The 21,991-nt window shown below is 43.1% G+C and overlaps 1 protein-coding gene across 1 annotated transcript in view; it reads left to right on the top strand.

Annotated features, from left to right (window-relative positions):
- The first annotated feature begins 586 nt into the window (after positions 1 to 586).
- The window catches only part of LOC141104404 (myeloblastin-like), a 37,205-nt gene continuing 15,800 nt past the window's right edge, over positions 587 to 21,991 (top strand). Inside the window, exons 1-2 of the mRNA XM_073594053.1 lie at positions 587 to 738; positions 5,409 to 5,562. Coding sequence (XP_073450154.1) covers positions 684 to 738; positions 5,409 to 5,562 — 209 coding nt within the window. The 5' untranslated portion in view covers positions 587 to 683. The remainder of the gene's footprint in view (positions 739 to 5,408; positions 5,563 to 21,991) is intronic.

The following is a 21,991-nucleotide window of genomic DNA, read 5'->3' on the forward strand; positions in this document are numbered from 1 at the left end:
AAAAGAACAGTCAAAAGACCTGCATAACAAGGTAATGAAACTTTACAAAAATGGAAAAGGATATAAAAAGATATCCAAAGCCTTGAATATGCCAGCCAGTACTGTTTAATCACTTATTAAGAAGTGGAAAATTAGGGGCTCTTTTGATACCAAGTCAAGGTCAGATAGACCAAGAAAGATTGCCCACCTCTATTGCCTAGGCAAGAAACCAGAAAGAAACTGAAGAAATGTAAAACAAAAGTTTAAAACAAGTAAATAAGATGTACTAATGCTAGCAGCATGAGGATTAACAATAGTCAATGTTGTTTGTGAGAGTGAAGTTCCACTTTATATGTGATCATATATATATGTCTCACCTGTTTTAAAAGGCCTGTACCCTGTGTTCTAGCACATGGCTGTCAGTGAAAAAGAAGAGGAGACGTGTAGAGGGTGGCTACATACTTGTATGATTTTCTTACTTACATAACTGAATCAGTATTGATCTTTAGTAACTTGTTTTGCTTTATACTTCTCTTTTGTGTTCAAGTATTTTCCACACACTACATTTCCAGACCTCTACAAGTTGCAGCTTGCTCATTGTGGGTAGAAACAACAGTTAATTATGTAATATACTGTTACTAAACGTTACCGGAATGCTATAAATTTCCAGGCTCTAAAGGCATGGTCCCATAGCTTCGAGTAACATGGATCATCTGCTTGCATTAGTGGCAGCTTTGTGGGTATGCCAGGTGAATGGGGGTGAGTAGTACATTCTTAATGCAGATGCATTATCCATTTTATATGGTCGGCAATATTGTGTATTTATAATTTATGTTTCTGACAGAAACATGGCGTGCTAATGATTTCTATCTTTAAACCAATCCTTAGTTTAAAGGTACCGTTTGTTTATAAATCTATCCATAGACATTGGTGTGTTGGTTATACTAAAGAAGTTAAAGCAGTTAGCTGGTCCTGATGTTCACTAAACAATAGTATGTAGAGGTTATATATTGCATAAGAAATATTTTTGAAGGAATATTTTTTGTATAACACATTTCCAATTCCATTAAAAGAAACATTTGGTTAACTGGGGTAAATAAATACTCAGAATCAAAGCCAGCCAAGGCAATACAGTGTTATTATCTGAAATTGTATGGAGCAATTTACAAACGCCTGATTTTCTTAATCACTTCAGCCCCGGAAGAATTTACCCCCTTCCTGACCAGTGCATTTTTTGCAAATCCTCACTGCGTCGCTTTAACTGACGATTGCGCGGTCATGCGACATGGCTCTCAAACAAGATTGACGTCCTTTTTTCCCACAAATAGAGCTTTCTTTTGGTGGTATTTGATCACCTCTGCGGTTTTTATTTTTTGCGCTATAAACAAAAAAATAGCAACAATTTTGAAAAAAATGCATTATTTTTTACTTTTTGCTATAATAAATATCCCCAAAAAATATTAAAAAAACATTTTTTTCCCCAGTTTAGGCCAATACATATTCTTAAACATATTTTTGGTAAAAAAAAATCACAATAAGCGTTTATTGATTGGTTTGTGCAAAAGTTATAGCATCTACAAAATAGGGGATAGTTTTATGGCATTTTTATTGATAATTTTTTTTTTTACTAGTAATGGCGGCGATCAGCGATTTTTATTGTGACTGCGACATTATGGCGGACACATCGGACATTTTTGACACATTTTTGGGACCATTGTCATTTATACAGCAATCAGTGCTATACAACCACTAGGGGGCAGTGTAAGGGTTAAGTATGTCCTGGGGAGTGTTTCTAACTGTGGGGGGGGCATGGCTACGTGTGACACGTCACTGATCTCTGCTCCCGATCACAGGAAGCAGAGATCAGTGACACTGTCACTAGGCAGAATGGGGAGATGCTTGTTTACATTAGCATCTCCCCTTTCTTCCTCTCCATGAGGCGATCGGGGGTATCTCCACGGCGATCGAGTCCGCGGGACCCACGACCCAACTCACGGAGCTCCCGGCCGGTGCAGTCGCGCGCCGCCGCCACGCGCACGCAATGACACGGCGGCAAATTTAAAGAGACATACGGGTACGCCCATTTGCCCAGCCGTGCCATTCTGTGTGCACCGGTCGGGAACCGGTTAAACCATTATATTCATATAAAGTGTATACAGTTTTGAAAGTTTTTTTTTTTTTCCATTTAAGAGTTGCTTTGTATTTCCAGTGCTAGGTTTGTAATATTTCATTTGTGGATATTAGTTAATATAATCTGGAAGTTTTTTGAATGGTCCATATTATAAACCTAAAGTGTATTGCTCTGGGGCCCATTAGCACATAATTTAGTATACAGCCTTATCTGTATTTGAGTGCATTACTCTTGCAGTTTTGATGTTGCTAAGCTCATATTTTCCAAAGTTCTTTTCAGTTTCTGCTCACGTGGTGGTGTTGTAACTAACTTTTGGCATATCTTATAGTCAAACTGCCATTTTTAAGAATGCAGCATGATTAAACATTTAGGAACAGCCCAACAAAAAGACACAAAAACAATGTAGTTTTAACATTAACCTTAACATTAAAAATATTTCAAAAGTGCACAAGTGTGATTAAACCCAAAGATTCCCATTAACCTGCATGTTGCAAAATTATAGCATTTATTAGAAGTGGTAGGTAGAACCAAATTTTAGTACAATACAAGAGAACGGGTCTTGAGTACAACTGGATGTGATTATTTATGGGATCTCTTTTATTATATTTATTACAGGTTCTTAAAAAGCTCTGTTAATTTACGCAGTTCTTTGCATATCACATCAGTCCCTGCCCTTTCAAACATATACTAGGGCCAATTTAGAAAAGATTCAATTAACCTACCAGCATGTCTTTGGAGTGTGGGAGGAAACCCAAGCTGGCATAGGGAGAATACAGTAGGTAGTGTCATGGTTGTTGATTCAAACTAACAACCCTAGTGCTGCTAGCCACTGTGCTGGCCATAACATTTAGTAAAGTAACCTCATTTTACTTTATTTATATATATAAATAAGGCAATTATGAAATTAGAAAATGCATATATATTTTAGAAGTTTAGCGCAACTGATTGTATTTGAACTAAAATTCTCTTCCAGAGGTGGGATATATTTTATTTTTTGTAATTTACCCTAACAATGGATCATTATACATACACAGTTTTACTTAGTCCAAAGAGCTGTAGAATTACATTTTGCATATAAAGTGAAAACAAATGCATTGCGAAGTATGTAACATTTGTGTCCATCTGTAATTCACATTATCTATTTGACATGGATTTATTTTTTATTTTTTTGATATTTTGCTACATGAAATTAACTGTTAAATTATGAAAGCCCTATATTATTTCAGGAAGTATGATTTTATCTTTACCTGGAACTTTTCCTTTACTTTTTCTGCCCCACTGAACAGATACCTAAATGAAACGTACTGTCAACACCAGCTATTGATATTTACTGGAGTCAAATCCACTTGCATTTGTTAAATTATCCTTTAATTACAAATAATTGTAAAATTATTAATTTAATGTGATAATATAATGTGCATGCAGTACACATACAGAGGGGACGGAAAGTTTTCAGACCCCCTTAAATTTTTCACTCTTTGTTATTTTGCAGCCATTTGCTAAAATCATTTAAGTTCATTTTTTTCCACATTAATGTACACACAGCACCCCATATTGACAGAAAAACACAGAATTGTTGACATTTTTGCAGATTTATTAAAAAAGAAAAACGGAAATATCACATGGTCCTAAGTATTCAGACCCTTTGCTGTGACACTCATATATTTAACTCAGGTGCTGTTCATTTCTTCTGATCATCCTTGAGATGGTTCTACACCTTCACTTGAGTCCAGCTGTGTTTGATTATACTGATTGGACTTGATTAGGAAAGCCACACACCTGTCTATATAAGACCTTACAGCTCACAGTGCATGTCAGAGCAAATGAGAATCATGAGGTCAAAGGAACTGCCTGAAGAGTTTAGAAACAGAATTGGGGCAAGGCACAGATCTGGCCAAGGTTACAAATAAATTCTGCTGCACTTAAGGTTCCTAAGAGCACAGTGGCCTCCATAATCCTTAAATGGAAGACGTTTGGGACGACCAGAACCCTTCCTAGAGCTGGGAGTCCGACCAAACTGAGCTATCGGGGGAGAAGAGCCTTGGTGAGAGAGGTAAAGAAGAACCCTAAGATCACTGTGGCTGAGCTCCAGAGATGCAGTTGGGAGATGGGAGAAAGTTGTAGAAAGTCAACCATCACTGCAGCCCTCCACCAGTCGGGGTTTTTTGGCAGAGTGGCCCGACGGAAGCCTCTCCTCAGTGCAAGACACATGAAAGCTCGCATGGAGACCAAGATAGAACTTTTTGGCCTTAATTCTAAGCGGTATGTGTGTAGAAAACCAGGCACTGCTCATCACCTGTCCAATACAGTCCCAACAGTGAAGTATGGTGGTGGCAGCATCATGCTGTGGGGGTGTTTTTCAGCTGCAGGGACAGGACGACTGGTTGCAATTGAGGGAAAGATGAATGCGGCCAAGTACAGGGATATCCTGGACAAAAACCTTCTCCAGAGTGCTCAGGACCTCAGACTGGGCCGAAGGTTTACCTTCCAACAAGACAATGACCCTAAGCACACAGCTAAAATAACGAAGGAGTGGCTTCACAACAACTCCGTGACTGTTCTTGAATGGCCCAGCCAGAGCCCTGATTTAAACCCAATTGAGCATCTCTGGAGAGACCTAAAAATGGCTGTCCACCAAGGTTTACCATCTAACCTGAGAGAACTGGAGAGGATCTGCAAGGAGGAATGGCAGAGGATCCCCAAATCCAGGTGAGAAAAACTTGTTGCATCTGTCCCAAAAAGACTCATGGCTGTATTAGATCAAAAGGGTTATTCTACTAAATACTGAGCAAAGGGTCTGAATACTTAGGACCATGTGATTTCAGTTTTTCTTTTTTAATAAATCTGCAAAAATGTCAACAATTCTGTGTTTTTCTGTCAATATGGGGTGCTATGTGTACATTAATGAGGAAAAAAATTAACTTAAATGATTTTAGCAAATGGCTGCAATATAACAAAGAGTGAAAAATTTAAGGGGGTCTGACTACTTTCCGTCCCCACTGTATGTTAAGATTAGTAAGTAATGCGCAGTAATAAAAAAAAGGCATGCCATCTTTTGCATATCTTTTTGTGTATTATATGTATTTTGTAGATATGTTAGAACTTTACCAACATTTGTAATCAGTAAAAGAAGTACTCTAGTATGGTCAATTGTTAGACATTTGCTATGCTACAGTCTGCCTAGCACCTAGCAATACCATACCTGCAAAAGCTATAATTGTCTTTATATTAATTTTTGAAGTTTAGGGATCATAAATGAAGCACAGGATTTCATTACATTTGTGATATCTCTCCCTAGGAACCTTCAATACTGAAATTGTTGGGGGAAGGGAAGCCAGACCCAACTCACATCCTTACATTGCCTCCCTACAGTTCAGGCGGCAGCATTTCTGTGGTGGATCTCTTATTGCCCCTCAATTTCTTATGACTGCTGCCCATTGCCTATCAGACCTGTAAGTATGTAGATAAATATAAACCTTTTCTTTTAATCATGTTATGTTTCTTCACTTCTTCATCTTCAGCAGTTCACAAAAAGTATATCAGGGAACTGGAGAAAGTGCAGAGAAGAGCAACCAAACTGATAAGAGGCATGGAGGAACCTGGTGAGCCATGGGCAAAGATTAGAGGAACTGAATTTATTCTCTCTTGAGAAGAGGAGATTAAGGGGGGATATTATCAACATGTATAAATACACAAGTGGTCCATAAAGTGAACTTGGTGTTGAGTTATTTACTTTAAGGTCATCACGGAGGACAAGGGGCACTCTTTACATCTGGAGGAAAGGAGATTTAATCTCCAAATATGAAAAGGCTTCTTCACAGTAAGAGCTGTGAAAATGTACAATAGACTCCCTCCAGAGCTGGTTCTGGCCAGCTCAGTATATTGCTTTAACCACTTAAGGACCGCCTAACGCCGATTTACGTCGGCAAGGCGGCACGGGCAGGCAAAATCACGTACATGTACGTGATTTGCCTCTCGCGGGTGGGGGGTCCGATCGGACCCCCCCCCCGGTGCCCGAAGCGGTCCCGTTCTGTTCCCCGGCAATCCGAGATGAGGGGGAGGCCATCCGTTCGTGGCCCCCCCCTCGCGATCGCCGCCGGCCAATGGGAACACTCCTTTGCTGCTGTATGCTAAACAGCAGCAAAGGAAATGATGTCATCTCCCCTCGGCTCGGTAGTTTCCGTTCCAGCGCCGAGGGGAGAAGACATCAATGTGAGTGCACAACACACACACACACAGTAGAACATGCCAGGCATACAAAACACCCCGATCCCCCCCCCGATCGCCCCCCGATCCCCCCCCAATCACCCCCCCCCCGTCACAAACTGACACCAGCAGGTTTTTTTTTTTTTTTTTCTGATTACTGCATAGTGTCAGTTTGTGACAGTTACAGTGTTGGGACAGTGAGTATTACCCCCCTTTAGGTCTAGGATACCCCCCTAACCCCCCCTAATAAAGTTTTAACCCCTTGATCACCCCCCATCGCCAGTGTCGCTAAGCGATCATTTTTCTGATCGCTGTATTAGTGTCACTGGTGACGCTAGTTAGTGAGGTAAATATTTAGGTTCGCCGTCAGGGTTTTATAGTGACAGGGACCCCCATATACTACCTAATAAATGTTTTAACCCCTTGATTGCCCCCTAGTTAACCCTTTCACCACTGATCACCGTATAACCGTTACGGGTGACGCAGGTTAGTTCGTTTATTTTTTATAGTGTCAGGGCACCCGCCGTTTATTACCGAATAAAGGTTTAGCCCCCTGATCGCCCGGCGGTGATATGCGTCGCCCCAGGCAGCGTCAGATTAGCGCCAGTACCGCTAACACCCACGCACGCAGCATGCGCCTCCCTTAGTGGTATAGTATCTGATCGGATCAATATCTGATCCGATCAGATCTATACTGGCGTCCCCAGCAGTTTAGGGTTCCCAAAAACACAGTGTTAGCGGGATCAGCCCAGATACCCGCTAGCACCTGCGTTTTGCCCCTCCGCCCAGCCCACCCAAGTGCAGTATCGATCGATCACTGTCACTTACAAAACACTAAACGCATAACTGCAGCGTTCGCAGAGTCAGGCCTGATCCCTACGATCGCTAACAGTTTTTTTGGTAGCATTTTGGTGAACTGGCAAGCAAGCACCAGGCAGCGTCAGGTTAGCGCCAGTGGCGCTAACACCCACGCACGCACCGTACACCTCCCTTAGTGGTATAGTATCTGATCGGATCAATATCTGATCCGATCAGATCTATACTAGCGTCCCCAGCAGTTTAGGGTTCCCAAAAACGCAGTGTTAGCGGGATCAGCCCAGATACCTGCTAGCACCTGCGTTGTGCCCCTCCGCCCGGCCCAGCCCAGCCCACCCAAGTGCAGTATCGATCGATCACTGTCACTTACAAGGCACTAAACGCATAACTGCAGCGTTCGCAGAGTCAGGCCTGATCCCTGCGATCGCTAACAGTTTTTTTGGTAGCATTTTGGTGAACTAGCAAGCACCGGCCCCAGGCAGCGTCAGGTTAGCGCCAGTACCACTAACACCCACGCACGCAGCATACGCCTCCTTTAGTGGTATAGTATCTGAACGGATCAATATCTGATCCGATCAGATCTATACTAGCGTCCCCAGCAGTTTAGGGTTCCCAAAAACGCAGTGTTAGCGGGATCAGCCCAGATACCTGCTAGCACCTGCGTTTTGCCCCTCCGCCCGGCCCAGTCCAGCCCACCCAAGTGCAGTATCGATCGATCACTGACACTTACAAAACACTAAACGCATAACTGCAGCGTTCGCAGAGTCAGACCTGATCCCTGCGATCGCTAACAGTTTTTTTGGAAGCTTTTTATTGAACTGGCAAGCACCAGCGGCCTAGTATACCCCGGTCGTAGTCAAACCAGCGCTGCAGTAACACTTGGTGACGTGGCGAGTCCCATAAGTGCAGTTCAAGCTGGTGAGGTGGCAAGCACAAGTAGTGTCCCGCTGCCACCAAGAAGACAAACACAGGCCCGTCGTGCCCATAGTGCCCTTCCTGCTGCATTCGCCAATCCTAATTGGGAACCCACCGCTTCTGCAGCACCCGTACTTCCCCCATTCACATCCCCAACCAAATGCAGTCGGCTGCATGAGAGGCATTTTTATGTGCTCCCGAGTACCCCTACCCAACGAACCCCCCCAAAAAGATGTTGTGTCTGCAGCAAACGCGGATATAGGCGTGACACCCGCTATTATTGTCCCTCCTGTCCTGACAATCCTGGTCTTTGCATTGGTGAATGTTTTGAACGCTACCATACACTAGTTGAGTATTAGCGTAGGGTACAGCATTGCACAGACTAGGCACACTTTCACAGGGTCTCCCAAGATGCCATCGCATTTTGAGAGACCCGAACCTGGAACCGGTTACCGTTATAAAAGTTAGTTACAAAAAAAGTGTAAAAAAAAAAATATATATATATAAAATAAAAAAAAATAGTTGTCGTTTTATTGTTCTCTCTCTCTATTCTCTCTCTCTATTGTTCTGCTCTTTTTTTACTGTATTCTATTCTGCAGTGTTTTATTGTTATTGTTATTGTTATTATGTTTTATCATGTTTGTTTTTCAGGTATGTAATTATTTATACTTTACTGTTTACTGTGCTTTATTGTTAACCATTTTTTTGTCTTCAGGTACGCCATTCACAACTTTGAGTGGTTATACCAGAATGATGCCTGCAGGTTTAGGTATCATCTTGGTATCATTCTTTTCAGCCAGCGGTCGGCTTTCATGTAAAAGCAATCCTAGCGGCTAATTAGCCTCTAGACTGCCTTTACAAGCCGTGGGAGGGAATGCCCCCCCCCCCCCACCGTCTTCCGTGTTTTTCTCTGGCTCTCCTGTCTCAACAGGGAACCTGAGAATGCAGCCGGTGATTCAGCCAGCTGACCATAGAGCTGATCAGAGACAAGAGTGGCTCCAAACATCTCTATGGCCTAAGAAACCGGAAGCTACGAGCATTTTATGACTTAGATTTCGCCGGATGTAAATAGCGCCATTGGGAAATTGGGGAAGCATTTTATCACACCGATCTTGGTGTGGTCAGATGCTTTGAAGGCAGAGGAGAGATCTAGGGTCTAATAGACCCCAATTTTTTCAAAAAAGAGTACCTGTCACTCCCTATTGCTATCATAGGGGATATTTACATTCCCCGAGATAACAATAAAAATGATTTAAAAAAAAAAAAATGAAAGGAACAGTTTAAAAATAAGATAAAAAAGCAAAAAAATAATAAAGAAAAAAAAAAAAAAAAAAAAAAAGCACCCCTGTCGCCCCCTGCTCTTGCGCTAAGGCGAACGCAAGCGGCGGTCTGTCGTCAAACGTAAACAGCAATTGCACCATGCATGTGAGGTATCGCCGCGAAGGTCAGATCGAGGGCAGTAATTTTTGCAGTAGACCTCCTCTGCAAATCTAAAGTGGTAACCTGTAAAGGCTTTTAAAGGCTTTTAAAAATGTATTTATTTTGTTGCCACTGCACGTTTGTGCGCAATTGTAAAGCATGTCATGTTTGGTATCCATGTACTCGGTCTAAGATCATCTTTTTTATTTCATCAAACATTTGGGCAATATAGTGTGTTTTAGTGCATTAAAATTTAAAAAAGTGTGTTTTTTCCCCAAAAAATGCGTTTGAAAAATCGCTGCGCAAATACTGTGTGAAAAAAAAAAAATGAAACACCCACCATTTTAATCTGTAGGGCATTTGCTTTAAAAAAATATATAATGTTTGGGGGTTCAAAGTAATTTTCTTGCAAAAAAAAAAAACTTTTTCATGTAAAAAATAAGTGTCAGAAAGGGCTTTGTCTTCAAGTGGTTAGAAGAGTGGGTGATGTGTGACATAAGCTTCTAAATGTTGTGCATAAAATGCCAGGACAGTTCAAAACCCCCCCCAAATGACCCCATTTTGGAAAGTAGACACCCCAAGCTATTTGCTGAGAGGCATGTCGAGTCCATGGAATATTTTATATTGCGACACAAGTTGCGGGAAAGAGACAAATTTTTTTTTTTTTTTTTTTTTTTTTTGCACAAAGTTGTCACTAAATGATATATTGCTCAAACATGCCATGGGAATATGTGAAATTACACCCCAAAATACATTCTGCTGCTTCTCCTGAGTACGGGGATACCACATGTGTGAGACTTTTTGGGAGCCTAGCCGTGTACGGGACCCCGAAAACCAAGCACCGCCTTCAGGCTTTCTAAGGGCGTGAATTTTTGATTTCACTCTTCACTGCCTATCACAGTTTCGGAGGCCATGGAATGCCCAGGTGGTACAAAACCCCCCCAAATGACCCCATTTTGGAAAGTAGACACCCCAAGCTATTTGCTGAGAGGTATAGTGAGTATTTTGCAGACCTCACTTTTTGTCACAAAGTGTTGAAATTTGAAAAAAGAAAAAAAAAAAAAGTTTTTTCTTGTCTTTCTTCATTTTCAAAAACAAATGAGAGCTGCAAAATACTCACCATGCCTCTCAGCAAATAGCTTGGGGTGTCTACTTTCCAAAATGGGGTCATTTGGGGGGGTTTTGTGCCACCTGGGCATTCCATGGCCTCCGAAACGGTGTTAGGCAGTGAAGAGTAAAATCAAAAATTCACGCCCTTAAAAACGCTGAAGGCGGTGATTGGTTTTCGGGGCCCCGTACGCGGCTAGGCTCCCAAAAAGTCCCACACATGTGGTATCCCTATACTCAGGAGAAGCAGCTAAATGTATTTTGGGGTGCAATTCCACATAGGCCCATGGCCTGTGTGAGCAATATATCATTTAGTGACAACTTTGTGCAAAAAAAAAAAAAAAAAAAAGTGTCACTTTCCCGCAACTTGTGTCAAAATATAAAATATTCCATGGACTCAATATGCCTCTCAGCAAATAGCTTGGGGTGTCTACTTTCCAAAATGGGGTCATTTGGGGGGGGGTTGTGCCACCTGGGCATTCCATGGCCTCCGAAACTGTGATAGGCAGTGAAGAGTGAAATCAAAAAGTTACACCCTTAGAAATCCTGAAGGCGGTGATTGGTTTTCGGGGTCCCATGCGCGGCTAGGCTCCCAAAAAGTCCCACACATGTGGTATCCCCGTACTCAGGAGAAGTAGCTGAATATATTTTGGGGTGCAATTCCACATAGGCCCATGGCCTGTGTGAGCAATATATCATTTAGTGACAACTTTTTGTAAATATTTTTTTTTTTTTTTTTTTTGTCATTATTCAATCACTTGGGACAAAAAAAATAAATATTCAATGGGTTCAACATGCCTATCAGCAATTTCCTTGGGGTGTCTACTTTCCAAAATGGGGTCATTTGGGGGGGTTTTGTACTGCCCTGCCATTTTAGCACCTCAAGAAATGACATAGGCAGTCATAAACTAAAAGCTGTGTAAATTCCAGAAAATGTACCCTAGTTTGTAGACGCTATAACTTTTGCGCAAACCAATAAATATACGCTTATTGACATTTTTTTTACCAAAGACATGTGGCCGAATACATTTTGGCCTAAATGTATGACTAAAATTGAGTTTATTGGATTTTTTTTATAACAAAAAGTAGAAAATATCATTTTTTTTCAAAATTTTCGGTCTTTTTCCGTTTATAGCGCAAAAAATAAAAACTGCAGAGGTGATCAAATACCATCAAAAGAAAGCTCTATTTGTGGGAAGAAAAGGACGCAAATTTCGTTTGGGTACAGCATTGCATGACCGCGCAATTAGCAGTTAAAGCGACGCAGTGCCAAATTGGAAAAAGACCTCTGGTCCTTAGGCAGCATAATGGTCCGGGGCTCAAGTGGTTAAAAAAGGCCTGGATTACATAGTTACATAGTAGGTGAGGTTGAAAAAAGACACAAGTCCATCAAGTCCAACCTATGTGTGTGATTATGTGTCAGTATTACATTACATATCCCTGTATATTGCGGTCATTCAGGTGATTATCTAATAGTTTCTTGAAGCTATCAATGCTCCCCGCTGAGACCACCGCCTGTGGAAGGGAATTCCACATCCTTGCCGCTCTTACAGTAAAGAACCCTCTACGTAGTTTAAGGTTAAACCTCTTTTCTTCTAATTGTAATGAGTGGCCACGAGTCTTATTAAACTCTCTTCTGCGAAAAAGTTTTATCCCTATTGTGGGGTCACCAGTACAGTATTTGTAAATTGAAATCATATCCCCTCTCAAGCGTCTCTTCTCCAGAGAGAATAAGTTCAGTGCTCGCAACCTTTCCTCATAACTAAGATCCTCCAGACCCTTTATTAGCTTTGTTGCCCTTCTTTGTACTTGCTCCATTTCCAGTACGTCCCTCCTGAGGACTGGTGCCCAGAACTGGACAGCATACTCCAGGTGCGGGCGGACCAGAGTCTTGTAGAGCGGGAGAATTATCGTTTTATCCCTGCAGTTGACCCCCCTTTTAATGCATGCCAATATTCTGTTTGCTTTATTAGCAGCAGCTTGGCATTGCATGCCATTGCTGAGCCTATCATCCACTAGGACCCCCAAGTCCTTTTCCATCCTAGATTCCCCCAGAGGTTCTCCCCCCAGTGTATAGATTGCATTCATATTTTTGCCACCCAAATGCATTATTTTACATTTTTCTACATTGAACCTCATTTGCCATGTAGTCGCCCACCCCATTAATTTGTTCAGGTCTTTTTGCAAGATTTCCACATCCTGCAGAGAAGTTATTGCCCTGCTTAGCTTAGTATCGTCTGCAAATACAGAGATTGAACTGTTTATCCCATCCTCCAGGTCATTTATGAACAAATTAAATAGGATTGGTCCCAGCACAGAACCCTGGGGAACCCCACTACCCACCCCTGACCATTCTGAGTACTCCCCATTTATCACCACCCTCTGAACACGCCCTTGTAGCCAGTTTTCAATCCATGTACTCACCCTATGGTCCATGCCAACGCACCTTATTTTGTACAGTAAACGTTTATGGGGAACTGTGTCAAATGCTTTTGCAAAATCCAGATACACCACGTCTACGGGCCTTCCTTTATCTAGATGGCAACTCACCTCCTCATAGAAGGTTAATAGATTGGTTTGGCAAGAACGATTCTTCATGAATCCATGCTGATTACTGCTAATGATATCATTCTTATTACTAAAATCTTGTATATAGTCCCTTATCATCCCCTCCAAGAGTTTACAAGGGGGGATTCTTTCCTAAACATACATAATATAACATGATAATTATATTTGTACGTAAAGTTGATCCAGGAAATATCCGATTGCCTCATGGGGGAACAGGAAGGAATTTTTTCCCCCGCTGGAGCAAATTGGATCATGCTTTGCTGTTTTTTTTACCTTCCTCTGGATCAACTGTGGGTATGGGATTGTGTATATAAGATTGTAAATTTTTTATTTTCTTTTATTGATTGAACTGGATGGACTTGTGTCTTTTTTCAAACAGAATTAATTATGTAACTATGCAACCATGCTGCCTTACCAGTGACACACAGCCTTTAGCCATAATGCACTGTACTTGTACATACACACCTAGGTCTTCATTTACTTTAACATAAAACCTGTTTGGCTGTGGACAGACTATTAATTGGACTGCAAGGAGACCACGGTGTATATGTACTAGTAAAAATTCAATGATTTCTGAAGATTTTGATCTAGAGGCTGTAGCCTGACAGGAAGGCTGCACAGTGAAGATCCTCTTTACAGGGATGTTGAAAGTAAGAATAACCTATATTGAAAATGCTGAGGAAAAGAAAATAGGATAAGCACATTGCATTTATGCGTGAAGTAAATAAATTCACATATAATTCTAAAGTATGATAAACAAATCAGATGGCCGGGTATCTGGTGGCATTAGATAAGACAAGGGCTTTGCAAGGACAGATTAGGAATGAATGGGGCGTCTCAGCCGATGGGCAGGGATTTTCTTGGGTCCCTTGACCTGCTGGGAGAGCCTATTTATTTGGGTGGAGTCGGGTGATCGGAGTTCTGTGCCACCTGGATGGTTGTCTAGGTGGATGTGTGTTGTAATTCCCCCAGGTTGCTAGGCTGGAGTTTGGGCCTATCCCGGGGACGTCTGGCTGCTAGGCTGAGGGCCTATCCAGAAGCAAGAGAGCAGAGTAGGGTTTGGACTGCGGCTTGCAGTCCAACCAGAAGCAACGTTTCTGCCGGCCGGAGAACCAGGTGTGGTCGGAGGTAGAGGGGGAAGCTGTCGCCACTAAGGGACCTTCCAATTTGCTACCGGAGACCACTGTGAGTAGCTGAAGCAAGTACCTGAGAAGTATTCTCACCAGCCGGGGACAGTGAAGCTAGGTTCAGCAGGTGCCAAGCCAGGGACCCAGCCATTGGAGGTGATGCTTGCACAGAAGGATGCCAGCTGTCCCTAACTCTGGAGGTCACCATTGGGCTTCAGGGGCCCTGGGACTTGGCTACACCATCATTACATTGGTTGCTAATTTTTGGAAATGATTTCAGGTGTTTCTCATCTCACACAATGATGTGTCTTTTACTTGCATAGTACAGAGCTCTTTAATGGAACTTACACCCTTTAAAACCATTGTCCATTTTAAAACCCTTTCTACTTAGAGGAATGGCCTTTATTTATCCCTTCACCCTGGCATCTCTGGTGCTTATTATGCATTGTGGAATGCCTAACCTTAATCTATGATCTTTACTGGTCTCCAAGTCAACACATACCTTCACTGAAACCTGAGTGCTCCCTGACACCAAATGTGCTACAACACTATTTAATTGGCTTTATTATTTATGTATGTATTTATCCACACCTTAGGATATTGCTATAGGTGTAGCACTTTTAATATTTATTCACTACACTTACTATGACTTCACTTGGCCTCCTTAATTCCTTCATAATCCATGCAACGTCTCCATTCTTTTTCCCTGTCCCATCCTCATACTTTGCCATGATTTTCTCCTTCCTGAATAGTTTTGCTTCCTGGTTTCCACATATTTTTCTCTTGAACTATCCACAATTACCCCATTATAGTTGAAGGAAAGGTGGTCTAAGGGCAATGTTTCTTGACTACTAGTAAAAAATAACACTGAACTCAGCATAGTTAAGCATAATTACTCTTCCACCCGTTTACCTTCATAAAGTTTTTAATATGTCAACTTCTTGGCACATTTAACTCCCTACCGTATCAGATTACTCCCGTCCAAGATACTGATTTTGCCCCAAAGATATTGCAAACTAAAAAGTCTGGCCTATCATCATCTATTCCTACAACCTATTAGAATCCATTGACTTTTCATAGCACTGCTTCTCCACTCTGGCCCTTTTATTAAACTTACCTATTTATCCTTTCTCTCTCTACAGGCATGTTGCCCTATGCCATCATATGTACAATTGTGTCAACGATATTGAAGAAAAACTTTAAGCATCTTTAAGCATCTCAAATTTCTAGCTTCTACCCAATTTATCCTCTTCAGTACACATCCAAAGTGCTTGAATGTCTTGTCTTTAACAGACTTACAGCAGTCCTTCAATTTTACTTTGTACTTGATCCTTTTCAGTCTGGATTTTTGCTGGGCACATTCAATAGAAACTAATCTTATTTGGTGGCAGAAGACTTCCTCAGAGCAATATCAAAGGATTTCTTTTTCCACTTCTCTACTTTGATCTCACCTGTAGGCTGAATCTTTAGAACAGTACTCGTTCTTTTTTCTTCCCCAACACTCTTTATTAAAAAAAGTCTCTTTTCATAGCAGTTCATACGATCTGTATATAGACAATATCCAGGCATACATTCTCACTGTGGTATTTCATTTTGAACTGCCTTTAAATCATTTGTTTTGCTTGGTTTAAATAATCCATACACTTAACCCAGGTATAGCTAACCTAATCTTCATCTCTTTTTCACATTCCAAACTGATCCTTGATACCTTTTTGCCGATCTATCCTACATCAAGGCCATCTGGTGCCCAGGGCGAAGATGGAAAACTGCGCCCCCCCCCCCGGGTATAAAGAAAGAGTCCGTGTCCTTTCAAAACCAGAAAACACTTAAAACAATACAACAATACAATACTGTAGTTGCAGCCCCGTCGAAGTATATGCACTGCGGCGGGTCGGCAAATGGTTAAATTGTAAGTTCACTTTACAGAAAATCTGTAAGGTAAACTTACATTGGACCCCCTCCCCATCCCTCCCAGTCCTGCTAACCTGGATCTCCCGCACTGATCCTTTTACATTACACAGCCCCCTGCACCACTTTACATTACACAGCCCCCTGCGCCTCTGGGCCCCTTTACATTACACAGCCCCCTGCACCTCTGGGCCCCTTTACATTACACAGCCCCCTGCACCTCTGGACCCTGTTACATTACACAGCCCCCTGCACCCCTTTACATTACACAGCACCCTGCACCCCTTTACATTACACAGAACCCTGCACCTCTAGGCCCCTTTACATTGCACAGCCCCCTGCGCCTCTGGGCCCCTTTACATTACACAGCACCCTGCACCTCTGGATACCTTTACATTACACAGCCCCCTGCACCTCTGGGCCCCTTTACATTACACAGCCCCCTGCACCCCTTTACATTACACAGCACCTGCACCCCTTTACATTACACAGAACCCTGCACCTCTGGGCCCCTTTACATTACACAGCACCCTGCACCCCTTTACATTACACAGCCCCCTGCGCCTCTGGGCCCCTTTATATTACACAGCCCCCTACACCTCTGGACCCCTTTACATTACACAGCCCCCTGCACCCCTTTACATTACACAGCACCCTGCACCCCTTTACATTACACAGAACCCTGTGCCTCTGGGCCCCTTTACATTACACAGCACCCTGCACCTCTGGATACCTTTACATTACACAGACCCCTGCACCTCTGGGCCCTTTTACATTACACAGAACCTTGCACCTCTGGACACCTTTACATTACACAGACCCCTGCACCTCTGGGCCCTTTTACATTACACAGAACCCTGCATCTCTGGACCCCTTTACATTACACAGCACCCTGCAGCTCTGGACCCCCTGCATGTTACACAGACCCCCCTTCAGTGCAGACACCCCCTTCAGTATAGCCCCCCGTTCAGTGCAGACGCCCCTGTTCAGTGTAGCCCCCCCATTTAGTGTAGCCCCCCGTTCAGTGCAGACGCCCCTTCAATGTAGCCCCCCCATTCAGTGAAGATGCCCCCTTTTAGTGTGCCTCCCCTGTTCAGTACAGATGCCCCCCTTCAGTGTAGCCCCCATTCAGTGCAGTGTGCAGACCCCCCCATTCAGTACCTCAGATCAGCGCGGCGGCACATGCTCAGCAGATCTCCTCCCCCTGTTTACACATAAACAGAGAGGAGAGGGAAGCGGCTTTGCTCTGCTTGGCTGTGCCTGTGTGACATCCGAGATCGCACAGACAGACAGCCCGCACCTGCGAGAGGAGGGGATGGTAGGTGCAGGAGTGTCACCCTGCACCCCCGCACACCCCCTCCCCCTCTCATCACAATATAGATCGCCTCTCCCTGTGGCCTGTCACTGCGCCACTGCCTAAACCCACGGCGCTGCCACTGCTTCAATCGCAGAGGGGGGGCCAGCCTGACACCCCCCCAATGTGTGGTACTCGGGGCGGCCCGCGGCCCACTTAGTACGCCTCTGCACAGCTTTGCAAGCAGGCGCAGCTCTGCAATGTTGTAGGGGCGGCAGGTGATAGTCACTTGCCCAGAAAGTTTAACATCACACTGCCTGCCAGCGCTACGCCCCTTCCTACAATAAATTTCTCCACCCAGGGCACCTGCCCCTTCCGCCCACCCCTTGTACCGGCCCTGCCTACATCTGTACCTTTTACAGCACCTCCAAAATATAGTCCTTCCTCGCTCAAGAGACTGTCAAAGTTCTAGTTCATACACTCAAAATGTATCTCCTTGACTACTGCCTACTGTCTGGTATCCACTAGTTAGTTTGCTACCTTTACAATTTGCCAAAGCTGTTACAAGACTAAACTTGGCCATAAAGGCTGACTTGCAGGCCAAACTGAAAAAAAATCTATCTACACCCTCTACAGCTGAACAAATATCCCACTGCAGATATTATATTTTTACAGATGACCACACAAGCTGTCAAAATACCTTAACATTGACTGCATCTGATTGGATGCTGCCACTGTTTAGCCAACAATTTTCTGCCCAGTACCTACCATTTTTTCAATTTAAGGATGTTGAGCAGGAAGGAACCCACAAGGCCACCCACTGAGCGAATGTTGTCTGGCTTAACAGGAATGGGCCTAAATTTTCTCCATGTAGGGCCAACTTTAAAGTATATGTAAAACCCACATTTATTTTCTAAACATTTTGTTTTCTAAATTTTATCTTATTGATATGACTGTCTGAACAAGTGAAATAAGTTGGTAGGAATTCCACCTGTGCCATTGCACAACCTGCTATATTTCAGAAACCATGTGATGTTGACTCCTCAAGCTTTCTGGATACACTTTGTAAGCCCCGCCCACATACAGATATGTACAAAAATTGTTTCTAGGATAGTGGAGTAGAGATAGTTAGGTGAAAGTCCTCTCGCATGTTGCCTTTGCTCTTCTCCATCTACTGCCATGACATTTCCAAAATGTTGTTTCTGCTTCATCATAAACACTATATACTGTACATAATAATAATATCTTCTCATAAGAAGCTACGAGGCTTTTGAAAAAAACTCTTATCTTATCTCTTATTATCTTAAATTCTTCTCCCTAGACTACCCCTCAATTTAGAAATAGGTAACAATCTCTCTGTTAATCAAAGGACGATTATCATAAGCTTTTGTTTGCATTATTTAGTTCCTGATGGAACAAAGTACATGTAGTACTATGTCCTGCCTTCCAATCTTCTGATGGGACAAAGTATATGTAGTACTTTGCTTTGTAGCGACTGTCTCCGACTCTCAACACTCTCCCGAAGCAAGTCAACTTTCTCTGAGTTCCTCTTGCCAAAGCTTGCCTCGGACAAGTGCTTGGAGCTGGAAAGAGCCAATGCAAAGCAGCTGTCTTCCTGCTAGCTGTGGTGTCAGGCAGCTATGTGGCAAGGGGGGCAACCTATTTGACATTGTACCTAGTGTTTTAGGGCACCTAAGAAGCTTGTACTTGTCACAAGAAAAGTAAAAATACACAGATTTCTAAGGCACCACCCATAGAAACTTACAAGTATAAAACATATATATTTAGCACCCTTTACATAGATAGGTGCTAGATTAAGTTTCTTTTGTGAGTATAAGCAAATTCAGGCAGGCCTAGCTGGAAGCTAGGTCTGTTTGTTTTGGTTTGTGTGGGCTGGGAGTGGCTCAGAGTTAGCAGCTGGTGATTCACAGGCAGCATCACTAAGACCTCCTCCTTCTTTCTAGAGCCTCCTGGAAGGTACTAGAAAGAGAGAAGGAGAGTAGGCGTGGAGCTGCCTGGGGTGTGTTAAGGAGCCCTGACCAATCCCTAACCTGGATTGGCAGGGGACAGGCCTCCTTAATTATCCAGAGTCAGCCCAGCTTACCTATATGTCCCTTCCCAGATCATGGACGTTGTAGAAAACTGACGGGGAGAGTCGGAGGACGACATGATTTGGGACTTTTTGCAAATCCCCAAGCCCTTGCTGGTGCCAGAGATAGAGACCTGCAACCTTTTTATAAGACATTCGGTGTGAATGGTGGCGGGGAGAGCTATATACAAGGACTGGGTGCAGGAAGGCAGGACTTCCTACAAAGAGCCATTAGGTCTCTATTAAGGAAGAAGGAGGGGCAGGAAGGGATTGCCTGTTCCTCATTTTTATGCCTGATGAGACTGTGAGGAGCCAAAGTGTGCATAAAGATGATCCACGTGAACTGCTGGGAGGTAGCAGAATGTGCCTTTTTCTTCCCTGATTTTTCTGCAGGATCAGACTGGCCTTCCACCCTGGATGTGCCCAACTGATGAACAGTTTCCCTTGTTGCAAGGACACTGGAGGGTGAGGTCTGATCTCTATCTGAATTCTTCCAAGGACCCTGCTAGTCCGGGGAGGGACCCCTTCCATCAGGAACTCCAAGAGAGAACTATTCCCTTTTTGATGCTGTTGTGTTTTTTTTCCCAGTTGCTTCTGTCAGCAGGCTATAACCCCCTCCTGACAGAACAACAGAAAGAAAATGTGTTAAAACGAGACATTTCGCTATTTCTGTCGGCAGGATGCTAACTCCCTCCCAACAGAAACTGTACATTGTCTAGGTAGATGTAGGATGTTTAGGAACTTCTGGAACAGGACGGCTGTCCATCCCCTCCAGCTGGAGTCAAGATTTCCTGTGGGCAGAGTATCTTTCTCATGGGAGAGATGCTCTGGCTCAGATGTATATTTATGTGTTACTGTTAGCTGCAGGGACCTGTAGCTAGGTATGCATCATGTTATCTGTACAGATGTAAATACTTACAGGAAGGAGAGACGGGCACAGAGCGAGGGTTAGTGTATGAGCGCAGAGGACTGTCTGCTGCGGGCTGGTGAGACGATCGTCGGCGTTCATACTCCCTGGGTCCGCCGTGGCCATGCATTGTTGAATCACTGTCTGCCGCATGTTTCGCTGTGATGTTATCTGGCTGCTATGTATCGATCTGCCCATTGATTTTATTCACCATGTGAGTGTATTAGCGTTTGTTTTGGTTTTGAATAAATCCTTTTAAAACGGTACTACACTATTGGAGCATTTCTTCTCATCCTTTATGTGAAACATCATCCTAAGGAGAGGGTCCAGAATATATAGCGGTGGATAACAGTGGTCGCTGTTTAACCCCTATAAGAGTGGGTTGAGGCTTATTTTGGCCAAACACGAGAGTGGGAGGCCTTTACAGCTGGTGAGTTTGAAATTCACAAGGGAGTGGAATCACGTCACTGAGGTGTGGTGGACATTTGGATTTGCAGCACTGTCGAGCGGAGACACTTTTATTTTTGGAATTGCCTTCCTATTTTTCACAGTATATGTGGACTTTCACTTCTTATATTTTTTGTAATTTTTTTTATATGGATTCACTATGTCCTCTTTTTTTCAATCTTATTCAGGTTTTTCTTCTGTTTTTATATAGTTTGATACTTTGAGATTTCTTTGTGCTGAGAGTTTGATACCAGTACACACATTTATCACGGGGTGTTAATAATATTGATGTTTCACGTGTATTTTGAGTCATGTTATGTGACATTATCACTGTCTATTCAGTTTTTTTGGTTTTGATGTTGCTCTCATCAAGAGTTTATACATCAATTTAGTCACTATATGATATGTGTAAGCTCACACTAAGGTGTGGAAGTAGAGGTGTTATCCATTACACTTATTGTTTAATTTTTTATTTTTATTTTTGATTTAGCATTGCTTAGAGTACAATCTCAGCACATTAACGTCACTAGTGCTTATCCCACAAGTATTAGGGCCAGCGCCACTATTCCATCTCTACCTTAGGGGAAGTTCAGTTTTTAGATGTAAATACTTACCAGAGATTTCTACATATTTTTTTTGTACGTAATTTATTTGTACAGTTCCCCATCCAAGTTGTTTCCCTTCCCCCATCCAATTTATCTTATGAGATGCCCATGCTCCTGGGCCCAGGAGCCATTTTTCAATTTTTACCCAGCTGAGGGACCAGCTGGATTTTGGTGGGGGGTAAGTGTAGAACCCTTTACATAGGTAGGTGCTAGATTAAGTTTTTTTTGTGAGTATAGGCAAATTTAGGCAGGCCTAGCTGGGGAGGAGTTGTCCAGTGGAAGAACTGAGAATGAAATACTAGGCTGTCAGTGCCTTGGAGGAAGCTTCCAAGTCTGGGGGGGGGTGACCTTGGGCCTGGGCTCAGGTGCAGGACAGAGCCCTCCAGGAAATCGTGGAGGCTATGAACAGGAGGCACAGGAGAAGCAGGAGAGGAGAACAGGAGCTAGTACTGGCGGGCAAGTCTTCAGGAGAG

The sequence above is a fragment of the Aquarana catesbeiana genome, linkage group LG01 (genome assembly GCF_042186555.1).
Source record: "Aquarana catesbeiana isolate 2022-GZ linkage group LG01, ASM4218655v1, whole genome shotgun sequence".
NCBI classification, from domain to species: domain Eukaryota; kingdom Metazoa; phylum Chordata; class Amphibia; order Anura; family Ranidae; genus Aquarana; species Aquarana catesbeiana.